A 19982-nucleotide genomic window follows, 5' to 3' on the forward strand; every position below is an offset into this window, starting at 1 on the left:
TTTTATACAAGCAATTTTGGGAGAGGGCATAAGAATTCGGGACCTCAATGCATGACTGGAGCCAATGAAGGTCCATTGGGGGCAGATGCTCCACTCAAGTAATTCATTATTAAGTTGCAGACTACAGTTATATACATACACCTGTTATATTTGAAGAAAGTATATGTATCTAATATCAAATATTATATGAGCAAAAATGTTATTGTTCCATCATCAAACAGATAAACCCCTCTCCCGCCTCTCATGTATTAATATTTTTCTATCCACTTTGGGTTACAGCATGAAAATTTCTATAACATTGAAATTGTGATATATCATCATTTGGAATCATCCCCATTATTATATTGGATATAAGGCATACCATAATAAGGTTTTGTGAATTAGTTGTTTTTCAGGCCCCCATTAGAAGAAATTTCTAGCTCTCCGTCCCTGTTCAGGCGTAAGAGATAATACTTTTAATTAACTGAGCTACAAGCCTATTACAAATTTGTTGGGTTTTAATCGTGCTATAATCCTACGCTCGTTGGTACTTAAACCCCCAAAATGTTGATTTTTTTTTTCAATTGAAAAACTTGCACAAACGAACGTTTTTTAAACTGTGAGGGCTTTTAATTTTCAAAGGGTATCAGAGCTAGCTAAAGCAATATTGCTCCTCCAATTCATGACGCATACTTTTTCAAATCCAACTAAAATTATTGTACATTGTAGCAGTGAATATAATCGACAGGCACATACAAACCACGATGATTGCAATCTTGTGGCTGTTTGCTTGTATATTGTTGCTATTTTGTGAATGCATGTCTGCCAATTAATTGCCAGACTTACTGGCCAGTGTGAATTTGTGAACTGGAGGTTATAGAGCTAGAGCTGATAGTTGAGGGAGCTTTTACCCTTTGCTTCAAATTTAAGATTTTAACAGGGGTGGAAAGTCGGACTTTATTACCCGACCAATTGTACGTATGTTCTGTAAATGCGTCCAGCTGTATATACTCAACACATATCTACGTACTATACGTATCACTACAGAATACTTCATATTTTGACAATTTTATGTAAAATAATTAGGATTTGTAAAAGAGTACTACGTTCTTCAGATTATTTTAGGTAAAATATTGTTAGCATTCTGATAAATGCATAACTCTATGTAGAACACCGTGTGAATGCCACCATTTCACACAATTTCTAAATCAATGTAGAACACCGTGTGAATGCCACCATTTCTAAATCAATGTAAAAAACCGTGTGAACGCTGTGAAGAAGTTGATCTATGGGCCATTAGGTTAACACCCCAATAATGTGCAAAATTAGCTAAATTGCTATTTTCGAAAGTTGGAGTTCCACCATAAAACTAGTTAGCAATATGAGGAGTAGTCAAATTACATATAAATACATCTAAGATCCCTTTTTTTTCCGACGTAGGATTAATACTCTCAACATGTCCCCTCACGTGTGGCAGATTTTCAAGTCTATAGCACGTGGGCAACACAAATTATGTGACATGGAGCACTCGTGGCCGTTGGGCTTCACACGAAGGACAACCTGCTTGATACCATGAAGAAAGTTGGAGTTTCATCATAAAACTAATTAACAATATGAGGAGTTGCCTAATTACTTATAAACACATGCAAGATTTGTTATTTTCCCGATGTGATTGATACTCTCAACACCATATCTACGTTCATGTACCATTCCAAGCATTGGGGATTGGGGATGCTAAACATAATATTATAGTATATACATTATGTTGTATTGTTAATCAATGATAATTAATGAATAATGACTTAAAAAATACACAATCATGATTATGAGAGTACTTTGTAGAGCATACATGTCTAAACGACTTATTAGCACCATATTTACTAAACTGATTAGCACTTGAGCGCTTACGTATATATGTTTAAACTTACCAAACTGTGATTCATTTACTTACAACGAACAAAAATCCTTGAATACACTTATTTCTATCTCACCAAAATATGAATGCGTCCGCAGCGGTATGTACTACGTAAAGATTAAGTATCATAATAAGCACGTTGCATTCATGCTGAGAGAAAATCAACTCTAATTACAATTTGAAATGCCAAGGTGATTTTTTAAAGTGAGACTCTCTATAAACTTTCCATCACCTCACACTTTATTGTCAATTTTCGTATCAACATTATAAAATATTGTACCAAAAATATGAGGTGACATAGAGTTCATAAAGAGTCTCACTTTTAAGAGAGTTTTATTATCATTCTCTTACAAATTATAAGAACCTATCGAAATTCAGAAATAGTACTTAATGCAATTAATGGTATTGAAGATGGTGGTAAAGTAGTTAAAAAGTTTCTGTTCAGAGTAATAAAATTACCACCCCAAGATGTAAAGACGGCCCCTCCCATTTGGTTATCAAATTAACTTTCTTTACAGTGAATTCATGGTTGATCTAATTTCTTGACATGCAATATGAGATGGCTGGTGAGATCATATGAGACGTATTCATTGATCATCACTGTAGTATTACTGGTAGTGATGAATTTCATAATGATCGACTTTCACGTGCATGGTAATTTTTATGACTTTGGGTTGTTCAATTTTATAATCTGGCTTATCAAAGACTTGTAACTCAATTGATTAAGAATATTTTCACTTGTACTCGAAGTTTGAATCCCATTCTTCACTATCACTGGTATATTGTCGGTATCATATTGAGGAATTTTCATATAGTAACCCTAGACTCTCCTTTATCAAACTCTTGTACAATGTAACCAACATTATCATAGTGTAACAAAAACTATAGCAGCGTGAGCCTAACTTAACTTTGAGCGAACTACAATACATCATTGTCTTCTTATATATGCATTTGCGTGAGTTTTCCAACATTTGACATCAACGGAACAATAAAATCATAGTTTTTTTTTTTTAGTTTGAACCTTCAAGCTTTAGGGGCTTGTATTCAATTAAGATTTTGAAAGATTTTAAAGTTTTATAAATTCACAGAGTTTCATAGACTAATCCCCTTCTCATGTAATTTCAATATCACATGTGATGACAACATACTATTAGCCTCCGAATTAAAACTCACCACTACTTTCTTTTCTTTAACAAATGAAGTGTGGACTAGGTTAAGTCTTATAATGAGCTAGCAAAAATGTGGTTCAAATTCGCCTTTTGAGAAAATCGAATCTAAAATCTCTCGCTTACAAATAAAGAGAAATATCGCTAAATTGTAGTACTATATACCACCTCTACTTTTTTAGGAAAAGAATATCAGGTGTCGTTCTCTACTTTTTTAGGAAAAGAATATTAGGTCTTCTTCGTGTTCTTCAACGAGGCTCTATAACGGATCTTCTGCTCTTTTGTACCGCAGAACTGCCTTCGCCAGATTGTGCCTGGGCTAAGGCCTCAACTGTAGGTTGATTTTGAAAATTTCGACAGGGCTATAATCACTCTTAATTAATTATATGTCTGAGTTAAATTAAATACATAATTTATTTCACACCCTTTTGGCAGTTGAGAAATTGCTTCCAAATACTGGGTTGTGGTGTATATCAACATAGAGTTAAATTAATTTATGATCCCTTTAATTAATTAAAGCAAAAATTGTGGTGGATCCATAAAACAGTTAATTAATTCTTTTATAAATAAGAAAACACAAATAATTCAGTGTCGGGAGTGCTGGTGTGAACTGGGACCGGTTTATTCGATGACAGTGCGAGTCTGAGAGTGGTGTTATTTATTTTTTTTTATTTTTTTTTGACAAACGATAATGATTTAATTTGTTAAATTTAGAAGAGGAGAATTGATGAGGATCAAATACGAGCTATAGTGTATTTTCATATCATCTGCAGACTGAACTGGTGCGTTTCTAATTACCATTACTTCGTTACAAACAGAACTTTGAGGCATGACAGACAATGCTGTTAGAATTGGAGCATGCAATCCAAAGTAGTAACTGGTAATGAGTCGAGAAGTTTAATATTTTAGGTTCTATTTGGTAATTATTTTGTTTTTATAAAATAATTAATATTTAACTTTTAGTTTTTGTTTGGACGATATGTTTAAATTTTAGTTAGAAATAAATAGAAAATATAAGAAGAAAAAACTTTTGTAGGTGTGAATGAAATATAGGAAGGGTGACAGAAAGAACGTGGAAGATATTCACATAAAATGCTATGTTTCCTCACATTTCTTTTAATCTCTTCCATCGATAACGGATGAACACTGGGACTAAGGTGGTTCTAACTTCTAAGACCATCCGAAATCTGAAAAATATATATGTGAATGTTTTTGAGGATTCTCCGAATGTTTGCATAGGTTCTTTTTATGCCTACTAAATTTTGATGTAGATCCTGCTAGTATATCTTGACAGGCTGCGTCGACCATACTTGAAAAATCCTCTCTATATCACTCATCAGATTGCATCAGCATATGTCGATATCTATTGACACATGTGCAACATGGTTTGGCTAACAACAATAAGCCAACTAAGTGTTCGACGAAATATCCTAGTGAATAAACTAAATTTTTTTTTGAACTTCCACCATCCTTCCAACGCTCTTCTATAACCCCTCATTTCTCCTATATACTTCCTTCCAATCTCGAACACAAAAATAAAAACTAACACCAAAATGATTACCAAAATACATCACTTTCATTTTCATATAATATCCTTTGTTTCTCCCTCCTCGCAGCTCCCCATCATATCCCTTCCAACTACGAACTGGATTGAGGAAGGTGGGTGGGCAAGAGAAGGAGACTATCCCAACATAAATTGCACATTAGTTTTATGTCTGTGCCAAGCAACGTTGTCTCTACTTGTATGAATGAAGGGCGAGCAACGTTGTCGCTACTTGTAGGAATGTAGGGCGACCTCCATCTTCTGGAAACATAAGTACACTGCTTGCTATACTACCTAATAACTAACTTGGTCTCTGTGGCACCTTTTATGTCTTTAAATATAGGGCAGTGTAATTTGTTGGGACTCAATGACTCGTGTCCTTGTTCATCCGAATTGCGATGAACTGCACCGCTATTGTTTTCAACTTCACATACAACTTAATTAGGTCTTCACGTATGTGTGATCAAGTTCTTAATGTACCTATTTTGGCAATCTCATCTCCCATTTTTGGGACGATTCTAAATTTCTAAAGCAACAATATATGCTAAGAAATTAAGGCTACATGTTTGCGGTGAGGTTTTCCAAGTTCCAAGGGATTAAGGTCAAGTTAGTAAAGAATGAATCATAAAAAATTAGATACAAGAGATCAGAAAAGCCCTCCTCGAGTATTATATAGACATGTAAGAGGAATTAGCAAAACCCAACTTGGAATGTGTCATTTGCTAATCTCTTTTGCATGTCTTTGTAATCCCTTCTATATACGAAGGGCTTTTCTAATCCCTCCTATCTAATTTTTATGATCCGTTCCTTGCCTCAATCTCTTAGAATTTGGAAAAACGTCATCCAAACATAGGTCGTCGGAAGCTCGCAGACCTCCTGCGTGTACTAGTATAATACAAAGATATACTTTGTAAAACGGATGTATTCACTCTAGCCATTGTACTCGGCTTCGATTAACATAATATCGTTTAATGTATGTATGGTCAATTTGTACATGCGTATAGTGTTGTACAGCCTCCACAGTGCATGAAATGTATGTTTATAGGTCCAAGATTTTACTCGTGTTTGATGTCTCTTTCCAAAAGTAGGTTTTATTATTCGTTAGCGGATGAGCTTGGAGATGATGAGGTTTTATAAATTATGAGACATGATTTCCGCTCATTCTTTTATTTTTCTGCACACTCGAGTGAGAAGAAAAAGAGTGACAAGTCATGTAAAAATTATTGTGGTGAGTGAGGTGAGCAGAGTAATGAATGGTGGTTCTGTTCCTCATTACATGTTTACTTTTTTTTTTTTTAGGTAAAGATTACATGTTTACTTTGGCAGTTGGCAATCACAACGTTTTATGGTGGTGGTTCTACAAGTTGGTTGTTTTTGCTTCATCATCTATGATATATCTAACCTTTCAGTTCATTTAGTTTGAAGAATCAATGGGATTATATTTATGGGATCATAACTTGGAATCTGATAGGTAATCAATAATCCCCCTCCCTAGTATCACATGAGGCAGCAACATATTTTTGACCCCCGAATGAAACGATAGACCAAAGCAGAGTCAGTTGTCCCAAGAAATGCATCCTTGGGAGTTCGAACCAAACCAACACCTTGGGGTTTTGTCCAAGTATAAGATAAACTATCCCTCTTTGACAAAAGAAAAATACGATAAAGCACCATTTCCTAACTGAAATGACACACAAATAAAGGTCACGAACCAAAACGATACATGGTTGTTTAGATATGGGATAAACATACCCTTTAGTGATATTGATAGCTAGGTGTTCAAGTACGAGATACATAACCATATTAATGAAGGGCTAACTTATATTTTGATTCCTTAGTAAAGGCAAGATTTGTTATGCAGAGAAATAATACGTATACCTACCATACGAATTCGTATGAATTTCACCAAATAAATATGGATTTTTAGCCAAAATGGTCCCTAAGATTTTCATAACACATAACTTTAGTCTCTGTGATTTAAAATCAATAGAAGTGGTCCATGAGATTGTCCACCATCCATTATTTTGGTCATTCCATTAAAAAACTCCGTTAAGTGGTCCCTGAGCTTTTTAATGGAAGGACCAAAATGATGAATGGTGGACAATTTCAAGAACCAAAGTTATGTGTTATGCAAATCTCAGAGATTAAAATTATGTGTTATGCAAATCTTCAGGACCAAGGTTATGTGTTATACCCTTAACTTAACGGAGTTTTTTAACGGAATGACCAAAATAATGGATGGTGGACAATCTCAAGGATCACTTTTATTGATTTTAAATCTCAAAAATCAAAATTATATGTTATGTAAATTTCAGAAATTATTTTAACTAAAAAGCAAATAAATAATACTTCTACAGAAAGCTTCAAGAGTTGAGTTAGGCATTGGTGGGCTGAGAGTTCAGTCCAGTTCAAACAGTAAACAACCTAAGCCTACGGCCCATAACTACCAATTTGATACAGGATTTCATCTCTCGCTTACAAGTAAAAAGAAATATCACTAGATTGTAGTACTATGTACCACCTCTATTTTTTTAGGAAAAAGAATATTAGGTGTCGTCCTCTACTTTTTAAGGAAAATAATATTAGGTCTTCTTCGTGTTCTTCAACGAGGCTCTATAACGGCTCTTCTGCTCTTTTATACCGCAGAACTGCCTTCGCCAGATTGTGCCTGGGCTAAGGCCTCAACTGTACGTTGATTTTGAAAATTTAGACAGGGCTATAATCACTATTAATTAATTATATGTCTGAGTTAAATTAAATACATAATTTATTTCACACCCTTTTGGCAGTTGAGAAATTGCTTCCAAATACTGGGTTGTGGGGTATATAGAGTTAAATTAATTTATGACCCCTTTAATTAATTAAAGCAAAAATTGTGGTGGATCCTTAAAACAGTTAATTAACTCTTTCATAAATAAGAAAACACAAATAATTCAGTGTCGGCAGTGCCAGTGTAAACTGGGACCTGTGTTGATTGATCCATGTAATTAGTTAGATGAGTGACTAAGATGAATTGTAGTGTGTGTGTGTGGTCCCAAGTTAAGGCTAACAGTGATGTAAAAAAGCATGTTGAGTGCTCTCTTTTGAAATATGAAGAAAGTCATCCTCTCTGCACCTTAGGCGAGAGTGAAAGAAAGAAAAACCATTCAGTTTCCTCTGTGCTCATTTTGTTTGTTCTCTGTCTAGCTCTTTCTCTCTAGATCGAAACCAGTGATTTCATATCCACTAACAGGACCGGTGTATTCGATGAAAGTGCGAGTCTGAGAGTGCTTTTATTTATTTATTTTTATTTTTTTGACAAACGATAGTGATTTAAATTGTTAAATTTAGAAGAGAAGAATTGATGAGGATCAAATACGAGCTATAGTGTATTTTCATATCATCTGCAGACTGAACTGGTGCGTTTCTAATTACCATTACTTCGTTACAAACAGAACTTTGAGGCATGACAGACAATGCTGTCAGAATTGGAGCATGCAATCCAAAGTAGTAACTGGTAATGAGTCGAGAAGTTTAATATTTTAGGTTCTATTTAGTAATTATTTTGTTTTTATAAAATAATTAATATTTAACTTTTAGTTTTTGTTTGGACGATATGTTTAAATTTTAGTTAGAAATAAATAGAAAATATAAAAAGAAACTTTTGTAGGTGTGAATGAAATATAGGAAGGGTGACAGAAAGAACGTGGAAGATATTCACATAAAATGCTATGTTTCCTCACATTTCTTTTACATCTCTTCCATCAATGGCGGATGAACACTGGGACTAAGGTGGTTCTAACTTCTAAGACCATCCGAAGTCTGAAAAATATATATGTGAATGTTTTTGAGGATTCTCCGAATGTTTGTATATGTTCTTTTTATGCCTACTAAGTATTGATGTAGATCCTGCTAGATATATCTTGACAGGTTGCATCGACCATACTTGGAAAAATTCTCTCTATATCACTCATCAGATTGCATCAGCATATGTTGATATCTATTGACATGTGTGCAACATGATTTGGCTGACAACAATAAGCCAACTAAGTATTCGACGAAATGTCCTAGTGAATAAACTAAAGTTTTTTTTGGTTTCGCCCTGTTTCTATATTGTATTTAACTCTGAACCCGCAAAAGTTCAATTCCTGGATTGAACACTGTCTTCCGCCATCCTTCCTCCGCTCTTCTATAACCCCTCATTTCTCCTATATACTTCCTTCCAATCTCGAACACAAAAGTAAAAACTAACACCAAAATGATTACCAAAATACACCACTTTCATTTTCATATAATCTCCTTTGTTTCTCCCTCCTCGCAGCTCCCCATCACATCCCTTCCAACTACCAACTGCTTAGCGAGGATTGAGGAAGGGGGGTGGGCAAGAGAAGGAGACTATCCCAACATAAATTGCACATTAGTTTTTTGTCTGTGCCAAGCAACGTTGTCGCCACTTGTATGAATGAAGGGGCGAGCCACGTTGTCGCTACTTGTATGAATGTAGGGCGACCTCTATCTTCTGGAAACATAAGTACACTGCTTACCATACTACCTAATAACTAACTTGGTCTTTGTGGCACCTTTTATGTCTTTAAATATAGGGCAGTGTAATTTGTTGGGACTCAATGACTCGTGTCCTTGTTCATCCGAATTGCGATGAACTGCACCGATATTATTTTCAACTTCACATACAACTTAATTAGGTCTTCACGTATGTGTGATTAAGTTCTTAATGTACCTATTTTGGCAGTCTCATCTTCCATTTTTGGGACGATTCTAAATTTCTAAAGTAACAATATATGCTAAGTAATTAAGGCTACATGTTTGGGGTGAGGGTTTTCCAAGTTCCAAAGGATTAAGGTCAAGTTAGTAAAGAATGAATCATAAAAAATTAGATACAAGAGATCAGAAAAGCCCTCCTTGAGTATTATAAAGACATGTAAGAGGAATTAGCAAAACCCTACTTGGAATGTGTCATTTGCTAATCTCTTTTGCATGTCTTTGTAATCCCTTCTATATACGAAAGGGCTTTTCTAATCCCTCCTATCTAATTTTTATAATCCGTTCCTTGCTAACTTGGCCTCAATCTCTTAGAATTTGGAAAAACGTCATCCAAACATAGGTTGTCGGAAGCTCGCGGACCTCCTACGTGTACTAGTATAATACAAAGATATACTTTGTAAAACGGATGTATTTCACTCTAGCCATTGTACTCGGCTTCAATTAACATAATATCGTTTAATGTATGTAGGGTCAATTTGTACATGCGTATAGTGTTGTACAGCCTTCACAGTGCATGAAATGTATGTTTATAGGTCCAAGATTTTACTCGTGTTTGATGTCTCTTTCTAAAAGTAGGTTTTATTATTCGTTAGCGGATGAGGTTTTATAAAAGGAATTTTAACGAAAAGCTTCTGATACTATTCACTTTAACGAAAAACCACATTTTTACACTAAAAAGTCAATTATGGTACTATTCACTTTATCCTTTATTTTGTCCTTATCGTTAAAACTCAAAATTTTCAAATCATTTTCATTAGTTTTCTTTTTTATAAATTATGGAAAATGATTTCCGCTTATTCTTTTATTTTTCTGCACACTCGAGTGAGAAGAAAAAGAGTGATGAGTCATGTAAAAATTGTTGTGGTGAGTGAGGTGAGCATAGTAATGAATGGTGGTTCTGTTCCTCATTACATGTTTACTATTTTTTTTTGGGTAAAGATTACATGTTTACTTTGGCAGTTGGCAATCACAACGTTTTATGGTGGTGGTTCTACAAGTTGGTTGTTTTTGCTTCATCATCTATGATCTATCTAACCTTTCAGTTTATTTAGTTTGAAGAATCAATGGGATTATGTTTATGGGATCATAACTTGGAATTTGAAAGGTAATCAATAATCCCCCTCCCTAGTATCACACGAGGCAGGAACATACTTTTGACCCCCAAATAAAACAGTACACCAAAGCAGAGCCGGTTGTCCCAAGGAATGCATCCTTGGGAGTTCGAACTAAACCAACCCCTTGGGGTTTTGTCCAAGTATAAGATAAACTATCCCTCTTTGACAAAAGAAAAATACGATAAAGCACCATTTCCTAATTGAAATGACACACGAATAAAGGTCACGAACCAAAACGATACATGGTTGTTTAGATATGGGATAAATACCCTTTAGTGATGATACCAAGGTGTTCAAGTACGAGATACATAACCATTTTAATGAAGGGTTAACTTATATTTTGATTCCTTAGTAAGGGCAAGATTTGTTATGTAGAGAAATAATACATATACCTAGCATACGAATTCAGATGAATTTCACCAAATAAATAAGGCTTTTTAGCTAAAATGGTACCTAAGATTTTCATAACACGTAAATTTGGTCCCTGATATTTAAAACCAATAGAAGTGGTCCCAGAGATTGTCTATCATATATTATTTTGGTCATTCCATTAAAAAACTCTGTTAGGTGGTCCCTGAGCTTTTTAATGAAAGAACCAAAATGATGAATGGTGGACAATCTCAAAGACCCAAGTGATGTGTTATGCAACTCTCAGGGATCAAAATTATGTGTGATGCAAATCTCTGGGACCAAAGTTATGTGTTATACCCTTAACTTAACGGAGTTTTTTAATAGAATGACCAAAATAATGGATGGTAGACAATCTCAGAAATCACTTCTATTGATTTTAAATCTCAACCATTTTAACTAAAAAGCCGATAAATAATACTTGTACAGAAAGCATCAAGAGTTGAGTTAGGCATTGGTGGGCTTAGAGTTCAGTCCAGTTCAAACAGTACACAGCCTGAGCCTGCGGTCCATAACAACCAATTTGATACAGGATTTCATCTCCTAGGCTTTATCAAAAATGGCAGCTAAAGTTAATCACAGGGTGTAAAGCTTTGAACATATAACGAGTCTATCTATAACTGTAAGAAAGAGGAGATCATACGAAAAGTGCAGCCGATATTTTCGCACTGAAGCTTCCTACGGAATAATCTAATGAGTGAACTGCAACTTGCCTTTGCAAAACTAACTTGCTCTGCAAGAAGAAATGTTCAAGGGCTAATTGATTCTTCTTCTGTTTTGTGTTTGTTTTGTTTTGTGTTTCAAATAATTTGGGACATATTGAGGGGACAAATTCCAAAACACAACAGAATTTCACTGAAAAGTGAATCTTTCTTCCTTTCATATTATGAAGGCAATAATCTTGAATGTTTGACAAAAGAAGAACAATTTTAAAAGAGAAAGAAAGAAAGAACGAAAACTCACGAAATTGATAATTCCCATCGTAAGGGCTTGCTGGCTCTGTATAAGCTTCAATTGACATGGAGTAGTACTATCAATGGAAGCCTGAAAGGTGAGAGTGGAAGGAAAGACTCATCAGAAGGAAGAGAATCCTGCAATTTGTCGAAACTTCTCATACGAGACCCAGAACACGAATTGCCAAGGACCGAGCCTTGCCCATGTAGGAAAGAACCCCTTCCACAGCGCTCTTAAACCTTCAACTTTGACAGTCTTCACCAGACAATCATACGAATTGTTGTACATAATCTTCCCTTTCTTGCTCCTCGATTGATTCATCATTCTCGTCTTTACCACGTCAGCTGGACAACTCAAAGCAGTTGCCGAAAGGCCTGACATGATCGACGCCAAAGTGTGAGCGTATATGTTGTCTTCAGAAATCCGATTCTCGATCACAAAACGTTTTGCCTGATCATAACAAGCCAATTCTCCCATGTTCACCAAGAATGCTCTTTGGACATTAGGGAAAACCCCTTTCCAAAGTCCCCCAACGCCTTCTGCTCGTACAATCTTGTTCAAAGCATCGAAACACCCCGAATACCGAGGCTGCATACCTTGGGCAACCGTCCGACCGTCTGCTTGCATCCTTACCTTAACAAGATCTGCAGGGCTTGCTACCAACTGCACTACTAGCAGTAAACACAAGCATATCATACTTCCGAAGCAAATGCAGAATTTAAAACAATTATTGCACCATTTGATTGGCAAGGAATTGCACAGCTAGAACAATCATGTCGAAAAAGCTTGTGCTTTTCAGTAGGGCTTTTGTATGTACAAAAACTAAAGTCGCAAGCTTCATTTTTCTTAATGGTCCACCGCAAAAAGCTTGGAATTTTTTTTTTTTTTTCCTTTACATAATTTTATGAATTTTCCAAATTCCCAAATCCAAATAACTTATCAAAATTATAAATTCCAAAAAAAAAAATTGAAAACCCAACATGTTAAGCACAACTAGAAAGCAAGTTACCTGAGCAACGACGCCGGAGATTCCACCGGAGAGAGCTTTGGCGGGGAGAGAGAGGGACCCACCGTCGCTCTTCAGCGAGTTTCTGAGCTGCTCGTACCCGACGATCCGAATCGGTGTGTAGAAGAGGTGTCTGAGAATCGCCGGTGACAAGCCCTTGTACAATCCCACCGGACCTTGCTCCCGCACGATTTCCAAGGCGACCCTGAACGCGTTGGTACGCCGGGTTGACCCAACCGACACCGACTCGCCGTGCAGCTGAAGCCTCGTCTTCGTCAGGTCGACCGGAAATGTTGTCGTCTCCGCCACCATGGCCGAGACCGACGCCAGTAATATTTTCCTGTACGCTCCGGGGTCTTCGCTCTGTTTCATCGTCGACGAGCAAAAGCTTGGAAATTGAATCAGTAAAGTTGCTATAATCCAGTCGCTGTAAACGACATCCCTTTCCAAAAACGACAGCGTGTTCTGTATGTCGTTTATTTACCATCTGAACTCCGAAGTTTTAACTCTCTGCAGCGCGTAAGGGTTTCCAGTTTCGAGCTTCCGCGGCTTCTGCAATGGCGGATTCGATTTCATCAGTCTGTAACCTAGCGGTTCTCGACAGGCTCAGCGACGACTCCATCAACGAAATCTTCGAAAGCTACAGCGGCTTCTGCGCCGCAACAGACACCCTTCTGACCGGTGCCGGCGACCTCTCCGCCGGTCAGCAGATCGTATCTCACGTGCACGGCCTCTGCAAGCACGGGCTCGAGTCCCTCCTCCGCGACTACTTCCTCGGCGCTCTCGAGCGAACCTTCGAGAAAAATGGCGCCTTGAAATTTTGGCGGCATTTCGAGGAGTACGACGGCGACGGTTCGATCGAGGAGGAAGTGTTCTACAACGCTCTGGAAGAAATAGCAATGGAAAAGCAGTACCAGGAGAAGTGCTTATTGATTCTGGTTCACGCTTTGCAGTCTTACAACCAAGGGAGCCATGATTCTGATGATTATAGAGCGGAGCTTTTTGCTAAGTACCAGTTATCAGTGTCTTCGGTTCTTATGGCAACTCTCCCTCGACATTTTCCAGGTACCGAAAAGTTCATAAAAATCTCGACTTTGATCGATTTACATTTCCCGTTTTCTAATTTGGTTCTGCAATTACTGCAATTTTTTTTATGCCTCAAATTTTCTGAATTCTAGAGGTACTCCACTGGTATTTTAAGGGAAGGTTGGAGGAACTGAGTACTATAATGGGCGGGGAATTCCCGCGTGACCACGATGAGGATGATGGTGCAGATGATATGGATGTGGATGACAAATGCAAAGTCTCATACAGGAGTGGACAGATGGAGATTGATGAGTGCTATCCCCAAGGCAGGTTCTTGGACAACAATAAATTGGTGAACAACATTGGGAAGGTTGTTCGCGATCTTAGAAGTCTTGGGTTTACATCTATGGCTGAAGATGCCTATGCCTCTGCTATATTTTTGTTTCTAAAGGTGATCACAGTCTCTGCTGTTTTTTTCATCTATTACATTTTACTTTTTATTTCAATTGTCTTTCTAACTTCAAATTGTCTTGTTTGAGTGGCAGGCCAAAGTTCATGATCTTGCTGGTGATGATTACCGGGTTTCTTTTTTGGAGTCCATTAAGCGGTGGATACAGGTTGCTTTCGCGTGCTTGTGCTTTCTTTCCATGTTGTTGTAGAGTTGTGAAGCCACAATTATGTCGCACATTAATGGTTTAATCGTACGTTAAGGCTTTACTTTATGTTTTCAAAGTGCGAAGTTTTCTTTTATCATTCCAATGTGTATTTTTGCAGGCGGTGCCTCTTCAGTTCTTGCATGCTCTTCTTGCTTATCTTGGTGACACTGTTAGTTATGATAGTGCTTCATCTGGTCTCAAGTCACCTTTGGCTTCATGCCCTTCTACATTTTATCCTGGAATCGACATTCCATCAGAAGGACTTGTTAGATGGAAGTTGCGACTTGAGTATTTTGCTTATGAAACTTTGCAAGATTTAAGAATAGCCAAGTTATTTGAGATTATTGTGGATTATCCTGACAGGTATGTGCTTTTCTTAACTTGGGGTTCCCTTGCTTTCCAGTTGTTGAAGTCCACCATGATATTTAACCGGTTAAGGAGGGGGAATTCAGTAGCTTTTACAAGCTGTATTGTGGCTGACCATGACCACTTTATGTCTTTTTGGGGTTTTTCAGCTCTCCTGCGATTGAAGATTTGAAACAATGTCTTGAATACACTGGACAGCATTCTAAGCTGGTTGAGTCATTTATCACTGCACTGCGTTATCGTTTACTTACTGCAGGTGCCTCAACCAATGACATTTTGCATCAATATGTTTCCACGATTAAAGCACTCCGGACTATAGATCCAGCAGGTGTTTTCCTCGAATCAGTTGGCGAACCAATAAGGGACTATTTGAGGGGAAGGAAAGACACCATAAAGTGCATTGTGACCATGCTTACAGATGGCACGGGTGGGAATTCAAATGTGTCTGGAAACACTGGGGATAGCCTTCTTGAAGAGTTAAACAGAGACGAAGAAAATCAAGAGAACACTGGTCTTGATGACGATTTCCACACTGATGACAAGCAAGCATGGATAAATGCGTTGCGGTATGTGCATGGAAGGCTATAGTTGAAGATTCAAGTGTAATTTAATTGCTTTCAAATTTTGGCGCTTACTGTATATAGATGATGTAATTTCTGAGTGATTCTGCCATTTCAGCTGGGAGCCTGACCCTGTAGAAGCTGATCCCTTGAAGGGTAGCAGGAACCGAAGGAAGGTTGATATACTTGGGATGATTGTTGGCATAATTGGTTCAAAAGATCAACTCGTTAATGAGTACCGTGTTATGCTGGCTGAAAAGCTTCTCAATAAATCTGATTATGACATTGATACAGAGATACGTACTCTTGAGCTCCTCAAGGCAAGTGCTTCTTTTAATTATTATTTAAACTTGTGGTTTCTTTGTTTAATTGGGTCTGCTGGATGAAGTTAGGATTTATTTATGTTGTGTTTATACTGTCTATTTTAATGTGTAATCATTCTTCAGATACATTTTGGAGAGAGCAGCATGCAGAAATGCGAGATTATGCTGAATGATCTGATTGATTCTAAGAGGACTAACAGCAATATTAAAGCAACCATAAGTCAGCCATCTCAAACGGGTATCTTTCAAATTTTATGTTTCCCCCATGAATCATGGCTTTGGGACTTCACCAGTTATTTTGTTTGATTCCGCTAACTTGGGTTGATGTCTTAGGCACTGATCTGGGAGATAAAGGGGTGTCCATGGATAATTTTGATGCTACAATCATCTCTTCAAATTTCTGGCCTCAAATCCAGGTAATGAATTGTTTCCTCTGGTAATATCATTTATTTTGAAGTTTTTGATAGAAGGAAAAGATCTTGGATCATGGATTTGCATGCTCCTAATTTGAAGTATCTTTATATAAATTTCAGGATGAGTCCCTCAATGTACCTGGGCCTGTTGACCAACTACTATCTGATTATGCAAAGAGGTTTAATGAAATCAAGACACCCCGTAAACTATTATGGAAGAAAAGTCTTGGTACTGTCAAGGTACAGTGCTTGCACAACGTCATCTCAAGCCCTTTCTATTAGGAGTTTTTTGACCTGCTTACTTTTTCTTTATTCCCTTGAATCACTTAATCTACGTTAACATGTATGGTGGTTGGTGCTGTTTTAGTTGGAGTTGCAATTTGACGATAGAGCAGTGCAATTCATGGTTGCTCCCATACAAGCAGCAATTATAATGCAATTTCAAGATCAGACGAGGTATCATCAGAAATATCTTAATACACTTTATTATTCGTTACCTATTTTTTGCTATATTTATATTTTCTACCTTCAGCTGGACCTCTAAGGATCTTGCAGCTGCAATTGGGGTTCCAGTAGACATACTTAATCGCAGGATAAATTTCTGGATCAGCAAGGTATGCTTGATAAACTCATACTTTCATGTTTCATGATGTGCTTCTCGTCATTCAGTACATAAATAGATAAAGAGTATTCGAAACTTTGGATTCAGCACCAGCGGTTAGTTTATATGGATCCTCACCTGTTTTAATTGAAGTTTTGAGATTTCGAAGTCAAGAAGAAGGCTCATGCACTCGTCTCTTTTTTCCTATAAAGGGAATTCTTGCAGAATCACCCAGGGCAGACTCTGAAGACCACATGTTTACACTAATGGAAGGCATGGTTGACGCCGGTAAAAATGGTGGTAACAATGGGAGCATTGAGGATCTTGTAGTTGGTGATGAGGAGGGAGAGAGCTCTGTGGCTTCGGTAGAGGATCAACTGCGCAAGGAAATGACTGTGTATGAGGTATGTGATGTCTTCGAGATTTTCCAATCTTGCTTTCAGTAATGTAAATCTGTAGGTACGAGGGTAAGGGGGCAAAATTGCCGCTCGTGACACTATTTGCCAGATAGTGCTGGATAATTGTGTCAAGTATTGATCTCGCTCATGTAAACCGTTAAACGCATGATGCCTTTCTGTTCCCAGCTTTTGAAACGGTATTTGGTTTGTTGCAGAAATTTATCTTGGGGATGCTCACAAACTTCGGAAGCATGGCATTAGATCGAATTCATAATACTCTCAAGGTAAGGATGATTTCAACATTCCCCGTGATATTTAGTTTCTGCAAAGCTGTTTTTAATGTATCTCCATACACTTTCCTACAGATGTTCTGTATAGCGGATCCACCTTACGACAAAACTCTCCAGCAGCTACAGAGTTTCTTATCGGGTCTGGTCTCCGAAGAGAAGTTAGAAGTAAGAGATGGAATGTACGTTTTGAAAAAGTAATTACTAAACAGATTTGCAATGTATTCTTTAGGACCCTAATCATTTGGTAAATTTATAGAGCTTGGCAAAATACGTCGGCTTCATTTCGTACACAATGCGTTGTTTTCCGTTTTGGTCTCTCTAAGATCTTTTCGTAATCTTTTAAATTAGGTTCATTGAATCCTCTACATTAGGTTCATTATGTGAGAGATTTATCGGCGTGCATTCGGAGATTTATCGTATTGAATATATACATTCTATATCTGTGACAATCTCCACGATGTCGTTCTGCTTTATTTACTGGCCATATCTTACGACCTCGTCAAGATCGACATATCCGTTTAACGTTACAAAAAATGCAGAAAAAGAAAAGGCAGTGTGTTGGATCAAAAAAACAAAAAAAAAGAAATAAACAGAAAAGAAAAGGCAATGTGACCGTTACATGTAATCCCAAATTCAAAATCTACAGGGAACCGAAACCCTCATTAACCCCAACAGAATCGAAAATTCAGAGATGAGAGAAGAAACCAAGCAGCAAGATCAGCTAGCAATGGTGGCGGCAGAAGAGCAATTGCAGCAGCTCCGATCCAAAGCCACGGAGCTCCTCCTCCGTGAAGAATGGCAGGAGTCCGTACAAGCATACTCTCACTTCATCACCCTCTGCCGATCTCACATCTCAAACACCCTTCAAAACCCCGACCCAGATCATCTCCCCAAGCTCCGAAAATCTCTCTGCCTAGCCCTCTCGAACCGTGCAGAAGCACGATCCAGACTCCGAGATTTTGCAGAAGCCTTGAGGGATTGCGATCGGGCATTGGAAATCGAGAGGGCCCATTTCAAGACTCTTGTCTGCAAAGGTAAGATCTTGCTGAATCTGAACAGGTATTCGATGGCGCTGGACTGCTTTCGAACAGCTCAGCTCGACCCACAGGCCAATGGGAGCTCCGTGGACCTCGATGGGTACTTGCAGAAGTCCAAGAAGCTCGAGCTGATGTCGAGAACTGGAGCTTTTGATCTCTCTGAATGGGTTGTTAATGGGTTTTGCGGGAAGCCTCTGGAACCAGCTGAGTACATTGGTGCAGTGCAGATCAAGAAATCAGAGATTAGAGGGCGTGGACTGTTTGCGACGAAGAACATTGATGCCGGAACTTTGGTGTTGGTTGTGAAAGCTGTTGCCACAGAGAGGGGGATTTTGCCCGGTCAAGAATTGGATGAGAATGCTCAATTGGTCATGTGGAAGAACTTCACCGAAAAAGTTATGGATTCCGTGGCTAAATGTTCGAGAATCTGCGATTTGATTAGTACATTGTCGAGTGGGGAAGATGAGGATGAGCTTGAGGTCCCTGAGATCAATCGCTTTAAGCCCGAGGCGGAGCACAATGGCGGCTGCCATAATGAGAATGAGCTTGATGCGAGCAGGATTTTGAGCATCTTGGATGTCAATTCACTTGTTGAGGGTGCAATTTCTTCCAAGATTTTGGGGAAGAACAGCGATTACTACGGTGTTGGGCTGTGGGTGCTGGCTTCATTCATCAACCATTCATGTGTTCCGAATGCAAGACGTATGCATATAGGAGATTATGTAATGGTCCATGCTTCTAGAGATGTCAAGGCCGGAGAGGAGATAACATTCACATATTTTGATGTGCTTTCGCCGTTGGAAAAGCGCAACGAAAGTTGCAAGACATGGGGTTTCAGATGTAACTGCAACAGGTGCAAGTTCGAGGAGAAACTGTATTCTAGAGAAGACGTGAGAGAGATTGAGATGGGTCTCGAAAGAAGAATGGAGGCCGGCGCTGCGGTTTATAAGCTGGAGGAAGGCATGAGGAGGTGGATGGTGAAGGAAAGGGAGAAGGGGTACTTGAGAGCATCGTTTTGGGATGCATGCTCTCAGGTTTATGGCACAGAGAAATCGGCAAAAGGGTGGGGAAGACGCATACCACCGCTAGAGACAGTGGTTGATAGCGTCGTGGAAGCGGTGGGAAGCGACGAGAGCGCGTTGAAGATGGTGGCGGAGAAGTTGAAGAGAGGTGGTGGAGGAATGTTGGAAATGGAGAGAGCTTTGAAGTTGGGAAGAGGGGTGTACGGGAAAGTAGTGAAAAAGCAAGCAATGAAGAGCCTTGTTGGTTTAGGCATTCCTTAATCAATGCTATTAACTAATAGCTTAGATTTATATTTTCTTGTATTAGCCAATAATCCACTGATGAGCTGATTTTTTGTTCAACCAACGGAATATATTACGCAGTTTTTTTTTCTTTTCTCAACACATCGATACTTTGAACTACTCTAAACAACGAATAGGGGAATTTGAATTCGGATGCAAAA

The 19982-nt window shown here is 38.1% G+C and overlaps 3 protein-coding genes across 3 annotated transcripts; 2 read left to right on the forward strand and 1 right to left on the reverse strand.

Annotated features, from left to right (window-relative positions):
* Positions 1 to 11301: 11301 nt before the first annotated feature.
* On the reverse strand, positions 11302 to 13361 carry LOC137731918 (mitochondrial uncoupling protein 3). Its single transcript, XM_068471179.1, has 2 exons — positions 12851 to 13361; positions 11302 to 12504 (listed from the first exon to the last, which is right to left on the reverse strand). The coding sequence occupies exons 1-2, from the start codon at positions 13217 to 13219 to the stop codon at positions 11962 to 11964; spliced, it is 912 nt and encodes a 303-aa protein (XP_068327280.1). The 5' UTR covers positions 13220 to 13361; the 3' UTR covers positions 11302 to 11961.
* Positions 13362 to 13372: 11 nt separating this feature from the next.
* Positions 13373 to 17761, forward strand: LOC137731917 (anaphase-promoting complex subunit 2). Its single transcript, XM_068471178.1, has 14 exons — positions 13373 to 13912; positions 14026 to 14324; positions 14419 to 14490; positions 14648 to 14892; positions 15045 to 15461; positions 15574 to 15775; positions 15902 to 16016; positions 16112 to 16194; positions 16312 to 16431; positions 16559 to 16647; positions 16724 to 16805; positions 17005 to 17196; positions 17406 to 17474; positions 17556 to 17761. The coding sequence occupies exons 1-14, from the start codon at positions 13405 to 13407 to the stop codon at positions 17676 to 17678; spliced, it is 2616 nt and encodes an 871-aa protein (XP_068327279.1). The 5' UTR covers positions 13373 to 13404; the 3' UTR covers positions 17679 to 17761.
* Positions 17762 to 18157: 396 nt separating this feature from the next.
* Positions 18158 to 19909, forward strand: LOC137730808 (methyltransferase FGSG_00040-like). The gene has a single exon (XM_068469782.1). The coding sequence runs from the start codon at positions 18172 to 18174 to the stop codon at positions 19798 to 19800; it is 1629 nt and encodes a 542-aa protein (XP_068325883.1). The 5' UTR covers positions 18158 to 18171; the 3' UTR covers positions 19801 to 19909.
* The last annotated feature ends 73 nt before the right edge of the window (positions 19910 to 19982 follow it).

Source organism: Pyrus communis, chromosome 4 (assembly GCF_963583255.1).
Source record: "Pyrus communis chromosome 4, drPyrComm1.1, whole genome shotgun sequence".
Classification (NCBI taxonomy): Eukaryota; Viridiplantae; Streptophyta; class Magnoliopsida; order Rosales; family Rosaceae; genus Pyrus; species Pyrus communis.